Source organism: Serinus canaria, unplaced genomic scaffold (assembly GCF_022539315.1).
Source record: "Serinus canaria isolate serCan28SL12 unplaced genomic scaffold, serCan2020 HiC_scaffold_215, whole genome shotgun sequence".
Taxonomy (NCBI): Eukaryota; Metazoa; Chordata; class Aves; order Passeriformes; family Fringillidae; genus Serinus; species Serinus canaria.
The window spans coordinates 1-11,372 of NW_026108329.1; the positions used below are offsets into that span (position 1 = coordinate 1).

Genomic DNA, 11,372 nt, shown 5'->3' on the forward strand with positions numbered 1-11,372 from the left:
GGAGATATTGCCCATGATATTTTTATATCCATGGTGGTCTCTGTTGCTTCCCTGGTGTGCTGGAGGGAATTTTTGGGGAATTTTGGGAAGATTTTGAGAATCCTTTGGTGTGAAGCGCTGAGGGTCATCAATCCTAACCCAACCCCCTAAATATGGGGATTCCCACTGTGCTGGGAAGTTTCCCCTCTCCCAGAGCATTCCAGCAGTGGGAATGTGAGGAATTCCCCCTGGGAATGGTGTCCTGGCCCTGAGAGGATTTTTGGGTTTTTTTTTCTAATAGAAGCAATCTGTTGCTTTTATTCCCAAATTAAATGAAGAGTGAGGAAATCCTGTTAATTTGGAGATATTGCCCGTGATATTTTTATATCCATGGTGGTCTCTGTTGCTTCCCTGGTGTGCTGGAGGGAATTTTTGGGGAATTTTGGGAAGATTTTGAGAATCCTTTGAGAATTCCCAGTGTGAAGCGCTGAGGGTCATCAATCCCAACCCAACCCTGTAAATGTGGGAATTACCCCTGTGCTGGGAAGTTTCCCCTCTCCCAGAGCATTCCAGCAGTGGGAATGTGAGGAATTCCCCCTGGGAATGGTGTCCTGGCAGGTGAAGAGCGTCAAGCCGTGCCTGAAGCAGCTGCAGCAATGCATCCAAACCATCTCCACCCTGCACGACGACGAGATCCTGCCCAGCAACCCCGCTGACCTCTTCCACTGGCTGCCCAAGGAGCACATGTGTGTGCTGGTCTACCTGGTGAGAGCTCCTCGTTAGCGCTAATTGCTAATTAATCAGGGTTAATGAGCGGTTTGGAGGCAGCAGGGATGGGGTTTGTGGCTGCTTTGGGCTGGTTTTTTACCCCTCAGTCATCCTGGGGACTGCTCGGTGTGTGAGGAGATTGCAGGCTGGAAATGGGAATCAATTAATAAATAATTAATTAACTGATTAATCAATGCTCCAGTCAAGTGAAAATTGAGGTATTTGTACCAATCAGGCCATTTTGTTTCATTTTATCAGCTGCTGGGTGCTGCTTCTGCCTTGGCATCCATGGGAGGATGCTGAGGGGGCTGCTCGGTGTGTGAGGAGATTCCAGGCTGGAAATGGGAATTAATTAATTAATTATTAAATTATACATTAATTAGTACCTGACTCAAATGGAAATGGAGTTATTTGTACAAATCAGAGCTATTTTGGCTTAACTTTATCAATTGTTTGGTGCTTTTTTTTTCCTCTCGCTGTCTGTGGGGTGATGCTCAGTGTGTGAGGAGATTCCAGGCTGGAAATGGGAATTAATTAATTAATAACTTGGTAATTGATTAATTAATACCTGATTTAAATGAAAATTGAGTCATTTGTACAAAGCAGAACTAGTTTGGCTCCATTTGACCAACATGAGGAGAGCTGGACTTGGAATTGCTGAAGGATTTTGTTCCATTTTTTGGTGATTATTTCAATCCTTGGTGAAAAATCTGGGACTTGTGGAATTCTGTGAATTCCCAGCCCTTCCCTCTGCACAAATTTTGGGAATAATGGAATAGCTGGGCTGGGAAGAAGCTTTAAAATCATCCATTTCCACCCTCTCAGTCTCACCTGCCACTCTCCTGGGGTGCTCCAGAACTTTTCCAGGGATTTTCTGCTGTGGGAATTTCATCCCAGGGCAATTCCTGAGGGGGATAATCCTTGCTGTGCTCCCCTGCAGGTGACAGTGATGCATTCCATGCAGGCAGGCTACCTGGAGAAGGCTCAGAAGTACACGGACAAAGCCCTCATGCAGCTGGAGAAGCTCAAAAGTAAGGAAAAAGGCCTTGGAATTTCCAGGAAAATCCTGGAAAATCCCATAATTTATTCCTCTTTTAAACCCATCCCACAGCCTTTTTGAGCTGCTGGGTCAGCCTAAAATTAAAACTAAGACTAAACCCCTGATTTTAAGGCCGGGTGGTGGCTTTGGAGTACAAATTCAACTTTTTGGGGTGTTTTTGGGGTGGGATTTGAAACATTCCATAAATGGCTGATGGAATTGCTCCTGCTCCTTTCCCAGTGCTGGACTGCAGCCCCATCCTGTCCTCATTCCAAGTGATTTTGTTGGAACACATCATCATGTGCAGGCTGGTCACGGGACACAAAGCCACAGCCCTGCAGGAGGTAACGTGGCAATTCCAGCATTTCCTGGCTGGGAATGCCTCCCAAAAAAAAAAAAAATAGGGAATATTCTGCAGGAAAAACCTGTAAAACGTGGGAATGGCAGATTTGGGCTCAGGTGGGAATTCCTGCTGGGTTATTCATGGATACAGCCAGCCTTGGTGGGGCTCAGGGCTTGGGAAATGTGGGATTGGCTCCTCTTAAAGATTTATTTAAGAGCACTTTGGGATTGATCATGGAATAATCAATAATTGGTTGGATTGGCGCCTTCCTGGTGGCAATTCCAGCCTGATTCCAGTGGTTTTTTCCCCATTCCATCCATTCCAGAGTGGCTCCTTCCTCTTCAGGTCCCTGCCTTGTCCAGGTGTTTCCCAGTTTTTCACCTTCCTGCTTTTCCTCCTCTTTCCTGCTTGATTTGGGTTGTTCCAGAGCAAACTGCACTTTATTTTTTATCCTTTTTCCCATTTTTCCAATCATTTTAAAATCCTGGAAATCCATCCCAGCACTGGATCATCAGTACTGGGAATGTGCTGGGAATGGGGAGGGACTCAGCCTCCTCCTTCAGTCTCCTGAAGCTCATCCCAATCCCAGATTTTGGGAGGTTTGATCCCACTTTTCCTGGAAAACCTGGAGCATTTCAGGAAGGATCCTTGGCTGTGAATTCCAGGGGGTGGAGGAAACCCTTCCAAACCAGCTGGAATGTGGGAGGGATGTGAGGAAATCCCTTTTGCACACCCAGCCTCCCCTTTTTATCCAGGCCCTGGAGATCCTGGAGCCCATCCCTGCATCCCTGAGGGGTGCAAGGAGCGGGATTTGGAGCAGAGGAAAGTGTCCAAAATGGAGCTTTGTCTTCTTCCCCAGATCTCCCAGGTCTGCCAGCTGTGCCAGCAATCTCCCAGGCTCTTCTCCAACCACGCTGCCCAGCTGCACACGCTCCTGGTGAGTTTTTTTTTTGGGGTGAAACCTGGGAATTCTGCGTCCCACCCGGAATTCCGGAGGGGAGATTCCCTGGGAATTACAGATCTGCACCCTGCGCTGCTGGGGGAGCTCATCCCCACCTGGAAACCCTTTGGAAACACAATTCCAGCATGCCTTGGGTGGGCAGGGGCACTTCCCACTATCCCAAATTGCTCCAGTAATTCCTAGAGAGAAAAATCCCACTTTTCTGCGGAGAAAATTCCCAGGATTTGGCTTTTCCTGGGTATTTTTGACATCAAGGCCTTGTCTGGAAGCAGTTTCTTCATGAAGGGATGGAGAATTCGGGAGGAATCAGCTGGAAAAGGGGAAATCCAGGGGTTTCAGCCGTGCCCACTGGAGATGGTTTTATGTGGGAATTGTGCAGGGGGAGGGTTTTTTTTGTAGGGAATACTGAGTTTTCAATGATTTTAACAAATTTTTTTAAACTAAATTAAGCTTTTTTCCTATGAATAATTTATTTCAAAGGACATTTTGTGGAAATTCCTTGTTTTCCCCACACCTGAGACTTGTTGCTCCCTTTTTCCTGCTGTTATCCCAATATTTCCAAGGATTTAGGAATCTTTTTGGTCTGCATCCCCAAAAATATCCTTTCCTTTCCAGGGTCTCTACTGCATCTCTGTCAACTGCATGGATAATGCAGAAGCACAATTCACTACAGCACTGAGGGTGAGATTTTATTCCCAAATTTTCCCCTGGAAACTTAAGGATGGCAATTTGAATTTGGAAGGGAACCTTCATTAATTCCATTATTTATTAACAATTCTCCTTGGATTGGGGGAGGGATCTTTAACATTAAAGTATCAATTTTTTTTTTTTTTTTTTTTAGCTAGGATTTTTTTTTTTTTTAAATGGGAACGAACAAATAGGAATAAGACTGAAATATTTGGGAATTTTCTCCTTTGCAGCTCACAACCCACCAGGAGCTGTGGGCGTTCATTGTCACCAACCTGGCCAGCGTCTACATCCGGGAGGGGAATCGGCACCAGGAGGTGAGCTGGGCTCTCCCTCATCCTGCTTTTCTGTGGGGAAAATCCCTGAAATTCTGCTTTTCCGGGGCATTTTTTCTATCGAGGAGTGAGAAATCTCAGTTTTCTGTGGAGAAAATTCATGGGATTTGCCTTTTTCTGGGTATTTTTGCTGTCAGGGCCTGTGCTGGCCACAGCTCCTTTATGAGGGGAGTGGGAAATCCCAACTTTCTGTGGAGAAAATCCCTGGGATTTGCCTTTTTCTGGGTATTTTTGCTGTCAGGGCCTTGCTGGCCACAGCTCCTTTATGAGGGGAGTGGGAAATCCCAGTTTTCTGTGAAGAAATTTCCTGAAATTCTGCTTTTCCTGGGTATTTTTTGCCATCAGGGCCTTGCTGGCCACAGCTCCTTTATGAGGGGAATGGGAAATCCCAGTTTTCTGTGAAGAAATTTCCTGAAATTCTGCTTTTCCTGGGTATTTTTTTCCATCAGGGCCTTGCTGGCCACAGCTCCTTCATCAGGGAGTAAGAAATCCCAACTTTCTGTGGGAGAAATATCTTGGCATTTGGCTTTTCCAGGGCATTTTTGCCATCAGGGCCTGTGCTGACAGACTCTCATTCATGAGGGGAGTGAGAAATCCCAGTTTTCTGTGGAGAAAATCCCTGAAATTCTGCTTTTCCTGGGCATTTTTGCCGTCAGGGCCTTGCTGGCAGCAGCTCCTTCATGGGGGGGGGGGGGGGAAACATTTAGCAAAAAAATCCTTAAAATTTATGAATTCTTTAGTTAAATTCTGGTCTTCATTAATCAAACCCAATATCAAATTCATTATTAGATCCAGCAGCTCCCCAGTTTTCCGTGGGCATACAATTATCCAGGAAGTGCTGTGGAATTGGAGGAGATTTGGGATAAAACTTGGATTTTTGGGATCAAAACAAGCCTAAAATTCCCAATATTGGGATAACCTTGGGCTGGCACGGGTGGAATTTCACTGTTTTGGTGTTGATTTTTCCTTGGAAAATCGATTTTTTTTCCTTTTCCTCTCCCATTTTCCAGCTCTACAGTTTATTGGAAAGGATAAATCCCGACCACAACTTCCCAGTGAGGTGAGAATTCCCACAAATCCCAACGCTCCGGGCTGGGAACGACAGATTTGCAGCAGGATTTTCAACAAATTAGGGGGAAAAAAATCCAACTTAATTCCAAGGGAAAACTCGGGATGGGGCTCAAATGGAATATTTTGCTTGGAAGTTGGATTTTGGGGTGGAATTCCTGAATTTTTGGGTGGGATCCTGAGGTATCCATGGTTTTTTTATTCCCATAGTTCTCACTGTCTGCGGGCTGCAGCGTTCTACATCCGAGGGCTCTTCTCCTTTTTCCAGGGAAGGTACAACGAGGCCAAGTGAGTCCAAACCCTCAGAAATGTGGGAAAAATGTGGGAAAAATGTGGGAAAAGTCACCCTGGCTTTTTTGGGATGGGAGTGGGAATGCCAAGGCTTTGTGTCCATGCCATTCCCAAGGATTTCTCCTGGATTGGTCTGGGGGGACGAGCAGGGGTGAGGTGGGGGTTGAGTTCTTTCCTTGGGAATCCTTGGGAATCATTCCCTGCAATCCCTGGGAATCTTGGGAATGTTACTCCCAGCAAGCTCAAGAAATCCTTGGGAATTTTTGGGAATGTTATTCCCTCCAATCCCAAGGAATCCTTGGGAATCATTCCCTGCAATCCTTAGAAATCCCTGGAAATTTTGGGATTTTATTCCCAGGAATCCCAAGGAATCTTTGGGAATCATTCCCTGCAATCCCGAGAAATCCTTGGGAATTTTGGGTTCCCTATTCTCTGCAAGATCCTTGGGAATCTTGGGATCTTACTCCCTTCAATCCCAAAGAAATCTTATTCCCTGGATTCCTTGGGAATCTTGGGATTGTTATTCCCTGGAATTCCTGGGAATCTTAGGATTGTTATTCCCTGGAATCCTTGGGAATCTTGGGATTGTTATTCCCTGGAATTCCTGGGAATCTTGGGATTGTTATTCCCTGGAATCCTTGGGAATCTTGGGATTGTTATTCCCTGGAATCCTTGGGAATCTTGGGATTGTTATTCCCTGGAATCCTTGGGAATCTTGGCACTGTTATTCCCTGGAATGCCTGGGAATCTTGGCACTGTTATTCCCTGGAATCCTTGGGAATCTTGGCACTGTTATTCCCTGGAATTCCTGGGAATCTTGGGATTGTTATTCCCTGGAATCCTTGGGAATCTTGGGATTGTTATTCCCTGCAATCTTTAGGAATCTTGGGATTGTTATTCCCTGGAATCCCTGGGAATCTTAGGATTGTTGTTCCCTGCAATCTTTAGCAATCTTGGGATTGTTATTCCCTGGAATCCCTGGGAATTTTGGGATTTTAACCCCTTCAATCCCAAGGAATTCCTGGGAATCTCGTGCCTCTCATTCCTTTCCATCCCAAGGATCTGCACCTTCCAGGGGCCCAATCCAAGAAAAAACCCAGGAATTCCCTTTCTCCGAGCCCCTTTATCCCAGCTGCTGCCCCTCCATCCATGCAGGAGCCACCCCAGGCTGCTCAGGGAGGTGTCACCAATCCCATTTTTCCCGTTTTTCCCGTTTTTCCAGGCGTTTTTTGCGGGAGACTCTGAAGATGTCGAACGCCGAGGACCTGAACCGCCTGACAGCCTGCTCGCTGGTGCTGCTGGGCCACATCTTCTACGTGCTGGGCAACCACAGGGTGACTCCCAGCCCTCCCCATCCCTGCATCCCGCAAGGGCCAGGCCCTGGAAAAATCCCACAAAAAAATCCCGGAGGAAATCGGGATAGGGCTGGGAATAATGGGATTGTTTAAGGGTTTTTTTTTAGTGCTGTCGCATCAAAAATCGGGATTTTCTTCCCTCTGGATCATCCCAATCCCTCCCAGTCCCTGGAATCCTGGAACTGCTATTCCCAGGATAAATCTCCGAAAAATCCCTGAGAAAATCCCAAGTGAAATCAGGGAATCCTTGGGAATCCATTGCCTTCTACAATCCCAAGGAATCTTTGGGAATCTTGGGATTTTAATCCTTTCTGTCCCAGGGAATCCTTGGGAATTTTGGGATTTGATTCCCTGCAATCCCAGGGAATTCCAATCCTTAGGGAATTTTGGGATTTTATTCCCTGCAATCCCAGGGGAATTCCAATCCTTGGGAATTTTGGGATTTGATTCCCTGCAGTCCCAGGGAATCCTGAGGGAATTTTGGGATTTGATTCCCTTCAGTCCTAAGGAATTCTTGGGAATTTTGGGATTTTATTCCCTGCAGTCCTAAGGAATTCTTGGGAATTTTGGGATTTTATTCCCTTCAGTCCTAAGGAATTCTTGGGACTGTTACTCCCATCCATCCCAAGGAATCTTGGGATTTTATTCTTTTCAATCCCAGCAAAATCCTTGGGATCTGATTCCTCTCCATCCCAGGGAATCCCTGGGAATTTTGGAATTTTATTCCCTTCAATCCCAAGAAATCCTTGGGAATCTCGAGCATTTTCCTGCCTTCCATCCCATCGAGCAGAGCAACAAAAATCCAATTTCCCACCGGGAATTTTCCATCTTTCCCACTCAATCCGTGCTGGAAAGGGCAGGAAAAATTCCCAAAATCCCAATTTTTCCCTTTTCCCTTCCTGATTTTCCTAGGAAAGCAACAACATGGTGGTGCCAGCCATGCAGCTGGCCAGCAAGATCCCAGACATGTCCGTGCAGCTCTGGTCCTCAGCCCTGCTCCGGGGTAAATCCGGGATCTGGGAAAACGGGAAAGAGCCTGGGGAGGGGGGAGATTCCAGGGAAAACCTGGGGGGTGGGAATCTGCAGCTCTGGGTGGCTTCAGGATTGGGATTTCCTGGAAACCTGGGAACAGAGCCCTCAGGGGGTGGGGAGTGATGGGCGAACTTGGCTTATTCCAGGGATGGGAATGTGCAGCTCAGGGGGATTCAGGATCTGGGATTATCCTGGAAAACTGGGAAAAAGAGCCTCAGGGAGGGTGGGAGTGATTTGAGAAATTGGATTATTCCAGGGATGGGAATGTGCAGCTCCAGGGGGAATTCAGGATCTGGGATTATCCTGGAAAACTGGGAAATGGCCCTGGGGAGGGTGGGAATGCTGGGGGAAATGGGGGGGAATTACCCCTGGAGCTGCACATTCCCATCCCTGGGAGAATCAGGGATTTGGGATTATCCTGGAAAACTGGGAATGAGCTTCAGGGAGGGTGGGAGTGATTTGGGAATTTGGATTATTCCAGGGATGGGAATGTGTAGCTCCAGGGGGAATTCAGGATCTGGGATTATCCTGGAAAACTGGAAATGGCCTCAGGAGGGTGGGAATGATGGAGGGATGATCCCAGGGGGTTGGAATGGGAATGAGCAGCTCATGGGGGATTTGGTATCCATAAAAACTGGGATAGAGCCTCTGGGACATGAAGGGAAAATGTGGAGGTGATGCTGAGGGTGGAATGTGCAGTTCAGGGGGAGCTCGGATCCATAAAAACTGGGAATGAGCCTCAGGGAGGGTGGGAGTGATTTGGGAATTTGGATTATTCCAGGGATGGGAATGTGCAGCTCCAGGGGGAATTCAGGATCTGGGATTATCCTGGAAAACTGGGAAATGGCCCTGGGGAGGGTGGGAATGCCAAGGAGAAGGTGGAGCTGATCCCAAGGTTGGGAATGTGCAGGTCCAGGAGCTGATTCCAGATAGGGGGAAGGGATTCCAGGAATGGGAATTCCAGGACACAGGGAATGGATTTGGGATGGGAATGAGGATTTTGGGAAGGAATTCCTGCTGGGAGGGTGGGGGGCTGGAATCCCAAGAATTCCTTTGGAAAAGGGAAAAATTTGGGATCTCCGTGGAATTTTTAGGGCAGATTTTGCCTCAAATTGAGGCAATTTTGGGATCTTATTCCCTGCAATCCCAAGGAATTCTTGGGAATTTGGGGATTTTATTCCCTGCATTCCTAAGGAATTCTGGGATTTGGGGATTTTATTCCTGCAATCCCAAGGATTCTTGGGAATTGGGATCTTTCCTGCATCCCAAGGAATCCTGGGAATTTGGGGATTTTATTCCCTGCAATCCCAAGGAATTCTTGGGAATTTTGGGATCTTATTCCCTGCAATCCTAAGGAATTCTTGGGAATTTTGGGATCTTATTCCCTGCAATCCCAGGGCATCCTTGGGATTTTGGTGCAGCCCCCAAACCCAGGGAGGTTTTTTGGGATGAGCTCAGAGGTGGGACTGGGATAAATCCCAGGATTTTTCCAGCATCCCCAGAAGAGGCTGGAAAACCCCAAAAATCCCAATCTTGGCAATTCCTGGGATTTTGGTGCTGCTGGAATCAGGGAAAAATCCAGGATCTCTGTGGAGTTTTTAGAGCAGATTTTGCCTCAAATTGAGGCAATTTTGGGATTTTATTCCCTGCAATCCTAAGGAATTCTTGGGAATTTGGGGATTTTATTCCCTGCATTCCTAAGGAATTCTTGGGAATTTGGGGATTTTATTCCCTGCAAACCTAAGGAATTCTTGGGATTTTGGTGCAGCCCCCAAAGCCAGGGAGGTTTTTTGGGATGAGGGGAGCTCGGGGGTGGGACTGGGATGAATCCCAGGATTCCTCTTTGGGATGAGGGGAGCTCGGGGGTGGGACTGGGATGAATCCCAGGATTCCTCTTTGGGATGAGGGGAGCTCGGGGGTGGGACTGGGATGAATCCCAGGATTCCTCTGCCTTTTCCAGACCTGAACAAGGCGTGTGGCAACGCCATGGATGCCCACGAGGCCGCCCAGATGCACCAGAACTTCTCCCAGCAGCTGCTCCAGGACCACATCGAGGCCTGCAGCCTCCCTGAGCACAACCTGATCACGGTCAGAGCCCAGAATTCCCAGAATTCCCAAAAATTCCCAAAAATTCCCACCTTGCCCGTGGCAAAAAGAACCCCTGAGTTGGTTTTTATATTTTTTAAAGTGGTTTTTTTTTAGTGCTGTTGCATCCAAAATTGGGATTTTCCTCCCTCTGGATCATCCAAATCTTTCCCCAATCCCTGGAATTCTGCAATTGGCATTCCCAGAAAGAATTCCCTCAAAAATATCCTAAAAAAAAAGTGGGATATGGGTGGGAATAATGGGATTTCTGAAGGGTTTTTTTTTTTTAGTGCTGTCACATCAGAAGTTGAGATTTTCTTCCCTCTGGATCATCCAAATCCCTCCCAGTGGGATTTTGGCTTTGAAATCCCAAAAAAAAAACCCTGGAAAACCAAATCCCAGCTCCCAGCAGGGTTCCCTGGTGGAATTTGGGATTTTCTGGGAATTCCATGATCCTGAGGGAATTTTTTTCTCATTTTTCCCGGGATTTTGGCTTTGAAATCCCAAAAAAAATCCTGGAAAACCAAATCCCAGCAGGGTTCCCTGATGGAATTTGGGATTTTCTGGGAATTCTGTGATCCTGAGGGAATTTTTCCTGCGATTTTGGCTTCGAAATCCCAAAAAAAAACCCCGGAAAACCAAATCCCAGCTGGATCTGGGGTTGGAATTTGGGATCCCTGAGGCAGGGAGGTTTTTCCTGGGAATTCTGTGATGCTGAGGGAATTTTTTTCCCATTTTTCTTGGGATTTTGGCTTTGAAATCCCCAAAAAATCCTGGAAAACCAAATCCCAGCAGGGTTCCCTGATGGAATTTGGGATTTTCTGGGAATTCTGTGATCCTGAGGGAATTTTTTCCCGGATTTGGCTTCGAAATCCCAAAAAAAAACCCCGGAAAACCAAATCCCAGCTGGATCTGGGGTTGGAATTTGGGATCCCTGAGGCAGGGAGGGTTTTCCTGGGAATTCTGTGATGCTGAGGGAATTTTCTGGGAATTTTTCCTGGGATTCTGATCCCGTTTTTCCCTTGCAGTGGACGGATGGACCCCCCCCAGTCCAATTCCAGGCCCAGAACGGCCCCACCACCAGCCTGGCCAGTCTGCTCTGAGAGAATTCCAGGAAAACTCCAGGAAAATTCCTGGAAAACTCCAGGATATTCACCAACAACACCCTGGAGGGATGAAAAGAAAAAAAAAAAGCATCAAAAACTTGGGAAAAGAAACGAAACAAAACGAAAGAAATCCATGGAAAAGCTTCCAAATTCCCTCTGGTAGTGAGAAAAAACCCAGGAATTTTCCAGGGATTCCCAGAGCCTCTGGAGCTGCTTTTCCAGGTGGGAATGTCCAGGTGAATCCCAAGGTTTGATCCTGCAGGGAATTGCCAGGAAAGGCTGGGAATCCTTGGGGATAAAGGGGATGAGGAAATCATGGATTT

General features: G+C 47.0%; 1 protein-coding gene across 1 annotated transcript; it reads left to right on the plus strand.

Annotated features, from left to right (window-relative positions):
- Positions 1 to 458: 458 nt before the first annotated feature.
- On the plus strand, positions 459 to 11,357 carry MAU2 (MAU2 sister chromatid cohesion factor). The gene is made up of 12 exons (XM_050987777.1): positions 459 to 744; positions 1,688 to 1,778; positions 2,027 to 2,130; positions 2,989 to 3,066; positions 3,706 to 3,771; positions 4,011 to 4,094; positions 5,123 to 5,172; positions 5,391 to 5,468; positions 6,694 to 6,805; positions 7,739 to 7,829; positions 9,819 to 9,946; positions 10,972 to 11,357. The coding sequence occupies exons 1-12, from the start codon at positions 583 to 585 to the stop codon at positions 11,044 to 11,046; spliced, it is 1,119 nt and encodes a 372-aa protein (XP_050843734.1). The 5' UTR covers positions 459 to 582; the 3' UTR covers positions 11,047 to 11,357.
- The last annotated feature ends 15 nt before the right edge of the window (positions 11,358 to 11,372 follow it).

What these genes read in the sequence shown, in the direction of transcription:
- MAU2 (XM_050987777.1), top strand. Translation starts at nt 583, where the DNA reads ATGGTGTCCTGGCAGGTGAAGAGCGTCAAGCCGTGCCTGAAGCAGCTG. An exon ending in TGTGTGTGCTGGTCTACCTG is followed by an intron (nt 745 to 1,687) that starts GTGAGAGCTCCT and finishes GCTCCCCTGCAG; the next exon opens with GTGACAGTGATGCATTCCAT. An exon ending in AAGCCACAGCCCTGCAGGAG is followed by an intron (nt 2,131 to 2,988) that starts GTAACGTGGCAA and finishes CTTCTTCCCCAG; the next exon opens with ATCTCCCAGGTCTGCCAGCT.